At 38.9% G+C, this 16,071-nt stretch overlaps 3 protein-coding genes across 3 annotated transcripts; 1 reads left to right on the plus strand and 2 right to left on the minus strand.

The window, feature by feature from the left end:
- Nucleotides 1-2,001: 2,001 nt before the first annotated feature.
- Nucleotides 2,002-3,359, minus strand: LOC140797823 (zinc finger protein GIS-like). Its single transcript, XM_073151502.1, has one exon. The coding sequence runs from the start codon at nucleotides 2,892-2,894 to the stop codon at nucleotides 2,049-2,051; it is 846 nt and encodes a 281-aa protein (XP_073007603.1). The 5' UTR covers nucleotides 2,895-3,359; the 3' UTR covers nucleotides 2,002-2,048.
- Nucleotides 3,360-8,051: 4,692 nt separating this feature from the next.
- On the minus strand, nucleotides 8,052-13,437 carry LOC140795697 (uncharacterized). Its single transcript, XM_073148414.1, has 7 exons — nucleotides 13,236-13,437; nucleotides 13,073-13,123; nucleotides 12,890-12,941; nucleotides 12,740-12,798; nucleotides 9,809-9,854; nucleotides 8,833-9,000; nucleotides 8,052-8,346 (listed from the first exon to the last, which is right to left on the minus strand). Exons 1-6 carry the CDS (start codon nucleotides 13,359-13,361, stop codon nucleotides 8,861-8,863), a joined length of 474 nt encoding a protein of 157 aa, XP_073004515.1. The 5' UTR covers nucleotides 13,362-13,437; the 3' UTR covers nucleotides 8,052-8,346; nucleotides 8,833-8,860.
- Nucleotides 13,438-14,121: 684 nt separating this feature from the next.
- On the plus strand, nucleotides 14,122-15,156 carry LOC140796472 (uncharacterized). The gene has a single exon (XM_073149517.1). It carries the CDS (start codon nucleotides 14,172-14,174, stop codon nucleotides 15,042-15,044), a length of 873 nt encoding a protein of 290 aa, XP_073005618.1. The 5' UTR covers nucleotides 14,122-14,171; the 3' UTR covers nucleotides 15,045-15,156.
- Nucleotides 15,157-16,071: the final 915 nt, after the last annotated feature.

A 16,071-nucleotide genomic window follows, 5' to 3' on the forward strand; every position in this document is an offset into this window, starting at 1 on the left:
AAATGCTGAAATGTATAACAATTTTTATCTGATGCTTAAGTCAAGCGTATTGAGTCTGTGCCTTAATAATTTTTTTGACATGTGGCATAACAAAAACACTAATAAGATCAGTGACTTAACCTGTAAGTAGTACACTAAACTCGTCAGCTAAGTAAAATGTTGATCAGTCAGTATTATATTGACATGGATACTGATACGACAAAATTAGACTTCTTTTCGTATTAAATTTAAGGTATGGTATATTTCAGTATATAAAGTTTAGAGGAGGCTAGTTTGGTCAAAAACTATAAATTAGTTTGCAGCTAGCATGCACCTGGGTTCCTTCATTGGATTTTTCCCCACTTTATTTATTTCTCATCAAAGTACCCTGACCTACCATTGCATCTTAGAAGTTGCATTCAGAAACGTTGAATAGATCTACTGTTATCTATCTTACACAATCCAGTGAGATACACTTGTTCTTGTTATGCTGGGGATCTTAGCATGTACAAGTTTGTTTCTAGCAAAATAATTCTTCCTCCTTTTTGTCCCTTTTCTCCCACATGAGCTTCACATGCTAATCATTGTTGTCATGGAACGCCAGAACTTACAAAGTACAATTTGATCTAGTTTCAAGTATACTCATCTAAATGTGAGCCAGGTGATCACTAAACTTAGCCAAGCAGCTCTTAGCACCAATTATTGGCGAGGGGACGTACCTACTATAACTTAATGCAATCTCCTAGTCTGTTAGAAGTTTAGTTCATATCAATTCCTCTGACATTTGGTTTGAGAAAGTCAATCCTTTTGATAGACGCAGAATTTTCGATAGTTTAATATTTATTATGTGGACAGGATGTTGACAATAAACAAACTAAATACCCGTAGTGGAGAAATGGCAAAGGTGCTGCTTCTGAGAATTTTTTTAAAAAGAATTTATGTAAAAGAACAAAATAAAGTAAGTAGTTATATGTAATCATATCACTTTAAGAAAGTTTTTTAGCTTGTTCCTAGGAAATAATGCAAACCTAAACGGTATAATTTCTATTTGACCATTCGAGCGTATATGGAATTGAATTAGGACAGATGCTAATGTATTTTAACAGAACTTTACGCATAAACATTATTATCATCTCATTGGATAGGTCATGGAAGACAGTACAAAATATTTAAGTAGAAAGGGCATGGGAGTAGCTCACAGCCTTGCTATTAGAAAAGAACAATGCTATGCTCTAAAATACTTAACAAACATTCTACAAACACTTTTGATATAGTGAAATAGTGATGGTTATGAGATGAAGAGAGAAACTATCAAAGGTTAATAAGTTGACAAGTCATTTTGTAGAATGTTTGTAAATTATTTGTAAGCATAGCGTTTACTAATTAGACAAATACACCGATCTTTAAGTAATCTTATGAATACATTCTTCTATCCCTAATTATATATTGATCATCTATCCAACTTGTTAAACCGAATGTCTCTGCACTTGACAGTACTCTTTGATGCTCGTAAGTATGCAAAATTGCAACTAGCTCAAACTTTAAGTTCATAATTGGAGAACAGAATCTAAAGAATAGATATCATATTTGTATTCAAGCCACTACGTACCTACTGCGAGACGCTAATTTTATTGCCTTTGGAGAAGATATGAGAATAGTTACAGCTCTTATCGTTTTTTTTTTTTTTCACTTTTATGTTTTCTTATGAGAAAAGCAATAAGTTCAAAAAACTTATAAAAATTAAAACTATCTACAAAAGGAGACGGTGAATAATTCTTTTTTAGCATCGAAATTCTCGTGGAAACAATGAAGTAAATTATTGATAAAAATGATAATGTGAAATCAATTCCAGAAGCATTAATTGATATATCAAGCAAAATTCTGCCAACCACAACTACCATGATTAAGCCAACCATCTAACTCAGTTGAAAAGGACTCATTCTGTCACCAAGCTAGGGTTTTCTTCTATTTTTTAGCCAAAAAAGAAGCACAAAAAAAAATTTCCGTGAAAAGAGAGAAAAATGGGAAGAAAAATCTTGTTATTTAATCAAAAGGAGTTCGAACAACAATTACAAGTGCAGATCCAAACTCAGGCCATCCTTAGCCGCGGATCCATACCCACCTCTTTCTTGCGGCAAAGACGAAGGAGAAGACGAATCAACACCGCCTGCTCCGAGCAAAGGTAGCTCCATGGAGCGATCTCGATGCACGGCACCAAAACTGGCGGCGCCGCCGTGGACCGGCAGCCTCCACAAACCGGGCAACGGACTTCCGTTAATGGGCTGCGACACCGTCCCAATTCCCCCATAGAACCTTGCACCCGGGCTCAATCCAGGAGTAGGACTAGTACTAGTACTAGTCCAAGAAGGGTAATGGGCCGGTGGCGTAGGCTCGAACCTCCCGGCCGAGGGGATCGAGCCGAGCCTATGGTAGTTGAAGAGGCCGTAGACGTGGCCTTCATGGCCCATGCTGGCGTGGTGGTGGTGCACTGCCATGGCGGCGGAATGGAGGTGGGCCCGCTTGGCGTGCTGACGCTCGCGCTTGTGTGCGTTCTGGTGGCCGCCGAGGGCCTGCGAGGTCGGGAAGTTGCGGCAGCAGTAGTGGCACTCGAATTTCCTCACACTCTCACCGTTGTTGTTATTATTATTAGTAGTGGCGGCGGTAGCAGTAGTAGTAGTAGTAGTGTTAGTGTTAGTGGTGGTGGTGGTGGTGGTGGTGGGTGATGGCGAGGGTGAGGGTGAGTCTAATTTGATGGGCTCTTGGTTAGGAGAATTGGGCTCGTGTGGGAAGTCGAAGCCGAAGAGGCGGATGGGTGGGCTGGAAGAAGGAGAAGAAGAATTCAAGGGCTTGTCGAGGGCCGGCGGCACCGGGCGGATGAAGGGGAGCTGGGAGAAGGAGTCAACTTGCTCGCTCATTCTTGCTTGCAAGCAATGGAGAGAGAGAGAGAGAGAGAGAGAGAGGTGGATGATTATTTTAGGGGAAGGCTTTTGCTAGTTCAATTTGGTCTTCTAGCTTTGATTGGTTTTTGAGTTGGGATATGTGGAGGAATATGGGACCAACACTGTGGGGGTGGAGGGGTGTTAAGGGCTGACAAAGAGCTAGCTGCTTGTTGAGTTGGAGAAGCTTTTTGAGTTCTCAATAACAACCAAGTAGTACTAGTCTGCTGCTGTTGCTGATACTAAATACCATCACCTCACCATCTCTTTCTCACTGCCTATCTTTTCTCCTTTGGATCTCTAGCTTTCATGCATCTGTAACCATCAGTCAAGTTGAGACATGGGAATGTGACTCTCTCTCTCTCTCTCCCTCTCTCTCTCCCTCCCTCGCCCCCTCTCTTTCTCTCTATCCCCGTCTATATGATATGATCAGGGATTGGTTGCTGGGGTGGATTAATCTACTTCTTTATTTCTTTTAATGGCTGTTGGTTTCTTTATATATAGGTGTGTAACTGTGTAAGTGGTCCTGGGGATGTGCTCCATGATTACTACCGAACGGGGAGATGGCGTAGTTTCGCTTGGTTTTTACCCTGCCCTGAAGTGACTTGGGTTCTTCTCTTGTCAACGTTGTTCTCCGTAGTACAATCCTTCTGGGGATTCCTTCTAGGCCTTCCTCTGTGAATTATTAGTCTATTCACCCACGAAAGAAATAAAACATATAGGCATATTAGTTTACATAGCCTTTTTAATTAACTCTTGTAATCCTTTTTATAATCGTATTAACTCTTGAAACTTCCTACCTTTCTTCTTCACAACTAGTTAAAGAAAATTCGCCCTTCAACCACCACAACGGTAGAGCTAGCTAGCCCTAAAGCTTCCCATTTAAATGTTTTCTTTCTCTTACAAGATTTCCAACTATAGAGGAACTCCATTGCTATAAACATATCGTACGCTAATTTATGAGTATTAATAGCTCCACCAGAACGAGAAGGGTCAGCAAGTGCAACCACCTGCTTGCTATCTAACTTAGATACAGATAGATGAAAGAGTTAGCCACTAAAAAGAAGCTGGGGATGGGTGAGGTACTAAAGTAGTATTGTTTATTTGTTCATAGGAGGGACTCAAAACTACAACTAAAGCTCGACTAAGCATCCGATGCTGACTCGTCTTCTGTAGGTGGGTGCTCACAGCCATCATGTGTGTACTATCATGTTGGTAGACTTTCCAAAGATGACCCACAACCTAGATTTGCTTGCATCACGAAAGATTCCTGATTCAGATGGAAATGGATGGCTATAGTTATCTATGGACACAGAAGTATCAACAACTTCGCAAACGAGTGGTTAATTATGGCCCAAAACACTTGTTTTCTTTTTCCATAACCTTATCGTTCCTGGGTGATAAGAACAGTGGCGAGGGTCATACTTCCGGAAAAAGACGTAACATGCCGTTTTATCCTCCCGACCCCTTTCCCTTTCTCTGTTCCCAAAGACTTGTATGAATGAATGTATACATGTAGATTAATTGTAGCCTTTTTATTGCTGGGAGTGGGGGGCTTTAATTCTTCCTATTTTTGAGCAGTGGGAAGTTGTTAGTTGGCCGTGTGACTTTGTGACAATAATTTAATTTTAGTGGGTCTGATTGACCTTGCTTTAATTGATTGGAGGAATCTGAGTATTTTTAGGGGCTTGGGAAAGTGTGTGTGTGTGTGTGTGTATGTGAATGACATTCCATATGTTTACGATGATTTAAAACATAGTTATCTATGGTAAATAATCAGTTGACTTAAAAAAAAAACTCAAATTGTTCGATTGACTCTTTTTAACACTCCCTTCATAATTAACTATGATACCATATTAGATAATTTATAAATCTAAAAATTAAGTTATGATGAAGATCATGAGTTAAATCCCTGTCGATATCGAAATTACAAAATCTACTAAAACCAATATAGCATGAATCTCAACAACACCAAGAACTCATGAAACCTTCATTCATGGCAGTTCCCCCCTGTAAACCCCGACTTATAGGGTTGATGATGGGGACCAATACCATGATTAGACTTCCCGTCTATAAATCGAGTCCTTGGGCCAAGTATAATACTACATCAATACTGCCTTCTCGAGCTAATTGGCACGACACCTCGTGCCGTCGAGTCACTGTCTCGTCCCAACGGTCAGTTTGAGGTCCAGGGACATACGTGGACGCAATGCCGCCGTAAAACACGGATTGCTCGAACACTGGAAGGCTAGTCTTTCTCCATGATTAGATAAATAAAAAACTATGGAGTAGTTCCTAACCTTTGTGCAATAATAGAGAGGAGGGTGACGGTCGATGGTTCCCTCCATGTAACACATACCAATGTCTTTGGTGGTCTTCTCAAGGCATGGCTTGATAGTGCTGTCGGAAGTGAGATTTTCTAATCTTAGGACCACATAGATATTACTAGATTTTATAGAGTTCCACATTGGTTTCTTTTTCACATTGTTGGGCGGCCAATAAAAGGAGATGAAGGTATAGAGAGAGAGAGAGAGAGATAAAATTGGAACGTATCTATGTATCCCTTTTCATGGTTGATTAATATGTACCCCCCTCCATTTCACTTCCAGAACTCATCTTCCCTTAGCCAAATTACTTGGTGATGTGATCTCTATGGTCTGACAGATTAAGGCGAACCAATTAACTTTGATCGAAATGGTGGAGGATTGGTGGTTTCCTCTCTTAGGGCCCAGATCATGGCATTGGGCTAAGAGCTAGGACCACTGGAGCACCCAATGTCACACAGCTTTAATTTATTGTTATGCAGAACAATTCTTTGCTTCTTATATTCTTTTTTGAGTGGATAGCACATTGTGGCATTTCTAAATCTTAGCTAAAGCAACTTGGGAATATTGCACCCAATTTTTTTTTTTTGGGGGGGTGACGTACTTGATACTTCCCACCCAGAAGTAATATAAAAATATCATAGGTAGAAACTTCATCATCAATAACCTGAACGTATGGTAAATCAATGGACAAGGGTAACAGTGTTAATAATGTTCAGATGTACTCTTTTCTTTATGTCTCTGGCCTAACACGAGGTACATACTGGCAGTCAAATGTACCTTCTAGAGGTTTTAAGCTAATGATCTAAATAAATCGATCACGAAGATGCGGAAGCCGGGTACAATTAATGAAATCAAACTAACTACTATTAACAATAATTAAATAGTATTGAGAGTCTAATTACACTTGAGGGAATCTTGATGGAAACTTTTGAAAAATTTTAATGCAAGAGTATCGTAGATATGTGTAAGTAGGGTAGGAACCTCGTGTAGACAAAAAAATGTTATGTTGAGCAACCTAAAGAAGAAAACCCTATGTTTCCATCCCATCCAAGTTGGATTAATTGCGACATAGAGATGTAACCATCGGAGGAATCGAAAGGATTGTCCTCCTCCCACGTCGCATATATACTTCAATCAAAAAGTTTGTGGCTTGCTTGCTTGCTTGCAACCACACATGAACATTTAAAACTCTGGTAGGTGATGGTTAAGAGGGACTCACATGAACAAACGCATCCCCCCATAAATTTCACTTCCTCTCACATACATGATACATGGTCCCCCTCCTCCTTTCCTTTGAAATTAAGACCTCTCTTAACGAGAGTACCATCTCAATTAACTCGTAGCTGGAGACATCAAAACAAGGTAGGTTCTATGTCATTGTCCCACATGCGTCCTAAATTTCTAATCCTGCCACTCTTCCAAAGTTTAGACCAAGAGAAGGAAAGTTAACAAATTTATTGACATATTCAGTACTACTACTGCTACTACGACTACCTCGTTTTCTCCTTTGTAATGCGTCTTGTGAGAAGGGAGAGAGAGATTGTAACTTGCCATCTTAGATCGCCATCTTGGGCATCGTGGCAAAGTGGTCCCAAACAAAAGTCCTCACCCACCGAAGTGTTTCCTCTCCCTTTCGTTGCATTGTATTCCCAAAACATAGTTTTCGCCCTTTCTTGCAATTCGTGAAGTAGGGTCCCTGATAGGGGCCCTGGCCCTGGTGAAGAGGGGGGGGGGGGAATAAGAGTGGAGCCAATTTGGATAAGTGCAGACCCCCCATACCTTGTCATGGAAGCCATTTTAGTAGTCACCACTTCTACTATTGGTATATGTGCCGGATTATACTTTTATTCAATATTAGTTATATTTCAATATGGTATGACTAAGGTTGTGCAAATAAAAAGGGGGAAAAGGAAGAAGAAAAGATGTTCAAATTCTTGCTTGGCAATCAAAACACGGCAGAAGAATTATAACTCCTTGTTTGCGTCATTGACCGTCCCATTCTCATGGAACAAATTCAGATGGAATCCAGTTGCTTTCATGGGCTGCTATCAGATGATTCAGGTTCAACCACGTCTTTTATTTCATTGCCCAAGGGCAGGAGAATATATCCTGAATTAGCTCTTCGGTGTTGTTAGGTTTACATTTATACCAATCATCAGAAACTCATCTGATCAACTAAACTCTACTCCAGACTGGTTAGGAGGTGGCGTAAATAAATGGCTCCGAGTTTTAACTAGACAAGGGAGGGTCTCATAGTATGTTTAATGATTAAATATGAGAAATAAGGGGGAGGACCACCTGGACCATTAATTATAGGTCAGTTGCAGAGCTGGGCATTCTAAAAACCGAGCCCTGCCAAGGTCTTATTAATGTCTAGTCCATGGACCAGCTTAAGAAAGATCACAACAATGGTTCGTTTTGAGGTTGGCTTTGGCCTGTTTCTGGCCATTATTAGATTGCATGCTGTAAACAGCTAGCATGGAGGTTGCAGGAGCTCAGAGGATGGGAGTACTGAGGAGGAGCATCATTTAGTTTCAAGTTGGGACCATTGCCAGAACCAAAAGGGGCACGTTATAGAGGAGCATCATCAAGTAAAAGCATTAACCCTGACCACCTGTGTCTCCAAATTGGGCTTGATTACATAAACCTAACCTGATTTGGGCCTGTGCATGCACATCATATATTTAAAATATAAAGATGATGCAAGGATGCTATTGAAAAATTATCTCAATGACCCTGCCATGGAGTGAGTGAGATAAATAGAGGGGGTTGTACAACTCCGAGGGAGGCAAAATAACCAGAAGCACAATTGTAGACAATTCGAGCTGTTTGCAGTAATAGTAATAATAATAATAAAAAAGCAGAAGCAATAGAAATTTCTGTGAATGTGTACAATGCTTCCAATAAAAAAAAAACTAGCTCATCTTCCAGACGTCTTGAAGGATCCTTTCATTAGGCCAAGCACTTGATAATCTTGATTAGGGACTAGGAAGCGGATTCCACAGTTACTCTGGAACAACTTCCCTCGGTAGCTTGTTTTAGTGCAAAATGATTGCTCTAGCTTCTGAAATGAGAACCATCTTTAGCTTGAATAGGAGATGCACCTGCAATTGAAGATTTGCATAAAATAATTTGACAACAAAGCCCATCCAGATTTCAGGTCCTTTGATCCTAAGACTACATATTCACTACATAGTAAGTCAAGCGAGAAAAAGATTGGTTATGACTTAATTGATTTCAATGACTACTCTACAAGTACATGTACATGATAACCACCTTGGGTATCTGGTTCTACGGTCCCAGTTAATGATATTTCAACTGAATAGACACTTTTAACAAAAGTATGAGTCTCATATTTTCATAAACTATGGTATCTGGCGCACTGATTTGATCATGCACCATTAATAAAATTATGACTTGATCTTCAGTGGATGACACACAACATATCCCCAATGATGATACTTGACAAATGATGGGGATTATGCAGACCTTATACTAACAGAACAAAAGTCAGAAGACAGAATCTTTTACAACTCATGCATTCCTGTGATGGCACTTTCGCTTTGGCAGAAGAAAGATGGAAGAATGACCTGTTTATCTAAAAATTCTGGTAAGATCTCATCTGGAATTGTCATGAAGACTATCAGAGTGGGTCTCTTCGACACATCGGGTGATCTGTGATATCACATAGGTAGAGGCACTTGATGCAGCATAATAGGATGTCACTGTGAGCTGAGAAAATTTTGGAACTGCGTAGGCTGGAAGAAACAAGAATAACCAATCAAAAGTCAGAAAATAATTGTGTACATAAAGCCACATACAAAAATTGGTTAACGCATCTTATTATTGCAGTAGGTAGCAGTCTCAATGATCAACACCACGAAATATTGAGGCTTGTGGTTTGGTTAGATCCTATTGCCAATATCTGGTATCTCTTGGCCATGGATGTTCCTTCATTCCATGCACATTTGCTGACAAATATCCAGGAGGATACTGTTCTATATTCATTTCTTCATCTCTAAGCTATTCAAGACCTTTAAACTAGGTCTGATATATAGTAACAGTATCATGCTAGACAAATAGACAGCATGCAACAAATTCTTGATCTCCAATAGCCCATCCAACTACAAAATGGTTATAACAAGAGGAACCCAGAAGATATTGATCTGTTAATTACTTCATTTTGGTAACATCTATACTTATATATTACCAGGTAGCTGAACACTTACTAAGTTGAGCAATACCACATAAACAAGCAATGAAATGTCACTTGTTCAAACTGAAAAGGAGTGAACCTTCTTTTCATTAAAAGAAAAACCTGCTGATTGTGTGCCTAGTGCAAGCTGCTAGTCACCCTCCCAGTCCATTACTCTTATATAGTTATATGAAAGATAAAAGACAAGAATTGTGATTCGTATAGTCAGTATCCGTAAGTACTATGTTTTTTCTTTTCTTTTTTCAGGTAGAAGGAAATTTATATGTAACAAACCTAACAATTCATGTATGTCAAACTCTATTTTACAGCTGAAGAGGTTAGCGATCATCTAAGTGTAGGCAAAACCTTACCTCCAAATGCAGCACTAGCACCAGAAAACGCAATTAAGGGAGGAAGCTGTGCCAACAAAAGGAAAAAGTAAAAGACCACTTGATCATAACAATACAAAGTGGTCACAAAAGAGTGATGTACATTTGTAGAAACTAAAAAAAAGGAACTCACAGAGATAAACTTACAGAACATTGTGCTAGAGGAAAGGTATTAATATCTAAAATAAATAGATATTTTAAGCACAAGGTAAGTTAAGTTAGCAAGTCTTAATGTTTGCTTCAATGGATCATTTAGAAAATAGAATCCAGTTATTTCCTTTCTAAATTCTGCAAGATCTACTTTACCAATGAAATAATACTGTAAGAACCAACATGTGAAAAGGACAAACCATGCATAGATGTACTCTTTAGTTATTTGGTCATGAAAATACCAACATGACACCACAACAGCCTCTGCATTTTGTTAGACAGGTATTTACGAAATTTAGCTATGTAAAAGTGCCTTCAGGAAAAAAGAAAAGGTAAACACCTCGTTTCAGAGAACCTGAGTCAAAATTTTAGACCGGAACATTCTAAATTTTTTTCTAAGATTGCATTCATTAGACATTTAGTTAGATATCTTAAACATGCTTACACAGGACCTAAACAGAAAACCTACCTCCAAGTAAAGAACATGTCTATATTTTCAAACTGCAGCCACCCAGTTGGTTGGCATCAACAGAGACGGCTCCTACATCCACCATTATTGACCATAACAAATTTAGATGCCCTTTGCAATGCAAATAATTCATGATGGGAAATTTAATCCTGAACAATATAATGCCATAATTATTATATAAAATGAATAAGGCCAAAAAAAACTCTAGTGAGGTTTATGAACATTCTTTGTTCACTTGACTAGACTTCAAATGTCAAAAATGAAAACTATGTGTTGATATCCTAAGAAGCAGGATTATTAACATCATTTGTCATATTTATTTTGCCAAATATAAATATAAGCACATAAAGGATGACTATTAGAAACAAATTTGTGAAATATATTGCTTTTAAAAGACCACAGACAGATATAGTCATATATGTGCACATGAATTGTGGCATGTAGTTAAGACTAGAACAGCAAAGGTAATGGTCTTCCAACGAATAGATGAGGCTTGCAAGTTACAAGCACGTTTGTATGGTCCTAGGTAATGATTTAGTATACAGCATATGATTAAGGTGCAACAATTGCAACAACTGCATACAAAGGGGATAAGCAAAAAGAGAAAAAGGATGCAAGCGTATGGTTAAAACTAAATGATAATGGGACCATTAAAATGTCAGAAAACGAAAAAATTCTAAGCAGGACAAATTTAAGCCAATCAATACTTAGGAGTTAGGATAAACAAGGATTGTAAAATTATGACTAAGTCAGAAAATTGGCACTAAAGTGGGTTCTGAAGAAAATGTTTACCACAATAAACAAATGAGATGATGGAGATAACCATAGTACATTTTATCTTCTACAAAAGATGTGACTCTAAAAAACTCTGAGTAAATAAGAAAGCTGTGACTATTATATAAATTCAATACACTCATTATAACTTATTCACTTTGCATGAATTACGTAAAATCAACACATAACCAAATAAGTAAGTAGCAGGCTTAAGTATATACCACATTGCATAATGAACTTGTTGTGTCTTAACATCAGAGTATTACAAAAAAAGAGCTACCAGGTTTTGTAATTGATAAATCCGTGACCGAACAAAATTCTTCATGATGCAATTTCACTAAATTTTACTGTGTGAATTGTGGCACAATGTCCTATAGAGAATAGAAGATAAACGGATCCGGTTACAACAAATATTGAAGAAGAAAGCTACCTACCGTTCAAAGTATATCTAAACGACTTTCACCAGTACGCGCCAAACTAAATTCGCAAGTCAGAGATCAGGGATTTGGACGTGCTTGAATACATCGACAAATCCAAGATGAATTTCAAATCCGAATGATTTATTTTTTAGGTCAACTTGCTCTCCTTTTGGGAGATATATAAAGAAAGAGTTGTCTAAGGGTTTGTAAGACTCCCAGAGACTGTCATACAGAGGAGTACTTGATTGTTGTGAAATCGGAGGGCTTTTAAAAATCTATTCAACACCAAAACCTTATGAGCCATTAAAAAAAATGGATGTTCAAGATCTACTTCGTCACCGAAGTTGCATTGTGAAGATCTTGGAGGTTCTGCATCTATCTATCTACATCAGTGTCTCAAGGGAGTCTTGAGACGTGGAAGTTTAAAACCCCCTAGAATCTAGGGGAGTTTTAACTCCATGGTTTCTAATAGATTTGACAGATTGTTGCATTGGAGTAGCTTATCGTGAGATCTACCGACTAAGAACTTCAACAATTAGCTATAGGTCTCAAGCAGTGGGATGAGTTATAAATATATCTTGCAACTACGATTATACTACGATTATATTACATTAATTTTGATCCATGAAAAGAACGTGGTTTTTACCCTTTAAGAGGAGTTTTCCATATAAAAATTTTATGGTATTTGTTGTGATTCCCTTGATTTTTTTATCTAGCTTATTATTTAGAAAATTATATTTTACCTATTTGGTTTGACTCAATCGTACAAAACTCTCGTGCACTTTTAACTTAAGCACTAAATTCTTCATGTGGTATAGACTAAAGTACAATCATTACATTCTTCATTATATTTGATTAAACTAAATATCAAATTTGAAGATTCTCATAGAGGATCGGATAAGTTTTACAGCGCATCTAGAATAATAACGATTGAATTTCATATAATAAATATATTGAATAGATGTATGATTTTTTGTCTGTGCCGTTCCCTGCTCCACATCGCATGAAAAATCGAACCTTCACTATAATAAATGCATCATAACCTTTGCATGTCAATAAATCCTTAGCTACAAAGATAATTCTTAAGCAACAAATCATTACCCCAATAAGTAATTGCAGCCATTTGGGTCCCTTCACATGCTTCTGAACAAACGGAATCCCTGTCGCATCACAAACAAATTTTAAGTCTCCAAATGCTCAAGATTAGCCCTCCCAAAAAAAACCTACAAATTAACAAAAAATAAAAAATACCCGTATTGAATCCATGAACTGCACTTAACATCGCGCCAGCCCCGGAACCAGCCTATGCAAATAATTAATCACACAATCCAATAAAATCTCAATCTAGAAAAAAAATTGCGAACACCGGTATAGCACGAATCCAGTCATAAAGATGCAATAAAAAAAAAAACTTGGGAACGGTATTCTCCATACCACGGCAGTTGCATCGTGCAAGACAGAAGTGATCGCCCACTCGCTGCCTCCCTGCAAATTCCCAAAACAAGATTACAATAAAACAAATAAAATCAAAAACTTAGGGATTACTCGAAATCGCTCATAGAGCATGGATTCAAAGAGCAAAAAGGAAGGGGAGTACTGATTTAGGGTTGATTAGCGAGAGGCAACGGGGGCAGCGAGGTGAGCCGAGGCCGGGATTAATGGTGGGATCGCGGTCGAGGTTGCCGGTACGGAGCTTCTCCTCGTACACCTCTCTCGTCCCCATGGAAGTCTTAGTCCACTCCTATCATATGCTCTCAAATCCCTAATTATAAGTTTACGACTTGATAGAATTGGCAATTATGCATATATATTCTTACGCTCTTCTTAATCGCAATTCGCCGCCCCTTCTAAAGATGGGCCTAGTTAAATCTCTGAGAACCAAGCCCACCAACATATTTGACCCAAGCAAATGAAACTATTGGGCTACGACTCATTACATTTTGAACTTAGGCTTGGCCTAATTTGATGGTTTCGGTCATACCTTCTCAAATCTTATGACTATTTTATGAGATTTCGATTACTTTTAATATACTTGACTAAATTTCAGTTAGTATAACAGAATCCGATGTTAGAGTTTGGGCGACGATTTCATCTTCTTTAATTATGCATTATTAACCTAAGGCAGAGACACACAAAAAAACATCTCCATTTAGAACAAAGTAGATCCATTGTTCCTTTGGTTGTTTCTAATACTATGAGGAGACTATTCTTAGTTGATCAAAAGTTGATGCATAACATTTGTGCGGAACCTTTTGTATGAAATGGAAAAATACGAAGCATCCACTAACAATATCATGACAAGGAAAAAGCAGTGCTTTCCACTGTAAAATCCAACGCTGGGGTTCAAGCACTCACTCGCTCTTTTCTTCTCTCTTATTTTATTCTGATTGGACTGCCATTTCTTCGTTGCTTTTTGCTATGTGCATTAAATTAGAATCCAACCTAACGACCTCATTGTGATCATCTTTGCTCTATTTAAGCAAGAGTGCAGTTAGTTAACAAACAGGAGCTAAAGAATTACTACTAGAAAAAAATGGGAACATTTCTTGGACACTTGGTCCCTGGTCTAGCCTTCACCTTCATTGGCCTATGGCACACCCTTAACACCATCAAAACTTACAAGCTCAAAGGTCCTTCCAACTTCACTTCCACAACTTGGTTCCCCTTCCCAACTCCAATCTCCTACCTCAAACACTTGGAGCTCTACCTCCTCTTCTCCTTCTCCATCCTCGCCATGGCTGTCCAAATCCTCGACTACCCTCTCCTCACCATGTCCTTCAAACCCGACAACTACGAGCACGCCACCATGTTCCTCCACCTCGCCATCTACGCGTGCGTGGCCATCGCCGTCGACCTCTCCCCTAGCTCTAATTCACTCGCCAGCCTTGTAGGAGCCCTCGCCGCCACCGTCTTTGCGCAGGAGCTCTTCATGCTGCACTTCCACTCTGCAGATCACGTCGGCCTCGAAGGACACTACCACTGGCTCCTCCAGTTCATTGTGGCCGCTACGTTCGTCGCAACCATCGCGGCGACTGGCCTTCCGAAGAGCTTCATCGTCGCGGTTGTCAGGTCGGCGTCGGTGTTGCTCCAGGGCTGTTGGTTTATAGTCATGGGCTTTGCGCTGTGGTTTCCGAGGCTCATACCAAAGGGGTGTTATAGTGCAGAAGGTGGTGGTGTTCATAGTGCAGTTGCATGTGAGAATGAGGAAGCGAGCAGGAGGGCGATGGCTTTGTCTAACTTGCAGTTTAGTTGGATGGTTGCATTTGTTTCGACTTTGGTAGCTTATCTGTGTCTTAGATTGGATTGGACGTGCATGGAGTATAGGCAGCTTGAGTCACCAAGTGGGGATGTGCCTCCGTTCCCAAGTGAGCGTGAAGGTCTCAAACAAGTCCATGTATCAGTTTAGAATTATCTCAGTTTACAAGAATGTAATACTAGATCACCCATGCCAGGTTTGATTTTGAGAAATCCGACCAGAATCCAAATTCAATAACAGAAACTTCGAATTCGAACCCTAACTCTATCTAATATTTTGATTAGAAGATAGAGGATCAATATATATTGCTTATATGGGGTTACAGGTTCGAGTCAACTCTTGTGCGACTCAACTAAAGCTGGATCAGCATTGGGCCTTGTGAGTAAGGTTAGTATGGTACACTGTCTCCAAGTCCAAGATCGTAAAATATTTATTAGCCCAATCTTTATCTAAGCCTATAATTGAATTGGGGCCCATTTGCGCCACCGTAATGTCACTGTTATGAAAGATTACTAGCTTATACATGTCTAATTTTTTTAAAAGCTTTTTTACATCCACGGAAAACTTTTAAAATATCACAATTAAAATTATAAATAAAATTAATAAACAATGGAAGCGATTAAAAAGACACTTCTTTCTTAAACTTTAGAATATAAAATATTTACGGAACTATTGCTGGCTAAAGAAACCTCGTTCACCGTGGATTAGGAGAAAACCAAAACCACGGTATCTTCATGGACAGCACACCGAAATCTTTGCGTAGTGGAAGACCACGCAAGTTGTTTGTTTAATGTGGTCTCTGTTACTCTAGTCTATCCCAGGGTGTCCATCAAACATAAAACTATTTCATCCAGGATTATCTATTTGTGCATTACCCATTCACCAGATAAACAGGAATTTACAATCCACCTCGTCGCTTACGTATCTCCAGTTTAGCCTCTAGATTATGCAATGTGAACAAATTATTATCTTTCTTGGATATGTATTCAAATATATTCCTTATCAGAGAATATGGAAAATAGATTTGAATTGAACAAATTATTCCCTAGAGGATACCTTTTAACATTAGCAGCCATTCGGAATTAATGACTTTGCATGTGGACAAGATTAACGCAATGCTTCCACTTGACCAGATTGGTTATTGGTGATTGGTCCCCAACCGTTCACTTGACGTAAG

Source organism: Typha latifolia, chromosome 1, assembly GCF_019914945.1.
Source record: "Typha latifolia isolate L0001 chromosome 1, TyphaL0001v2, whole genome shotgun sequence".
Lineage (NCBI taxonomy): Eukaryota > Viridiplantae > Streptophyta > Magnoliopsida > Poales > Typhaceae > Typha > Typha latifolia.

Bases quoted from the DNA above. Each gene is read 5' to 3' on its own strand.
- LOC140797823 (XM_073151502.1), bottom strand. From the start codon at position 2,894: ATGAGCGAGCAAGTTGACTCCTTCTCCCAGCTCCCCTTCATCCGCCCG.
- LOC140795697 (XM_073148414.1), bottom strand. From the start codon at position 13,361: ATGGGGACGAGAGAGGTGTACGAGGAGAAGCTCCGTACCGGCAACCTC. The intron at 12,942-13,072 runs GTATGGAGAATA...TTATTTGCATAG, and splicing joins TGCACGATGCAACTGCCGTG to GCTGGTTCCGGGGCTGGCGC. The intron at 9,855-12,739 runs GTAATGATTTGT...TTGTTGGCACAG, and splicing joins GGCTGCAATTACTTATTGGG to CTTCCTCCCTTAATTGCGTT.
- LOC140796472 (XM_073149517.1), top strand. From the start codon at position 14,172: ATGGGAACATTTCTTGGACACTTGGTCCCTGGTCTAGCCTTCACCTTC.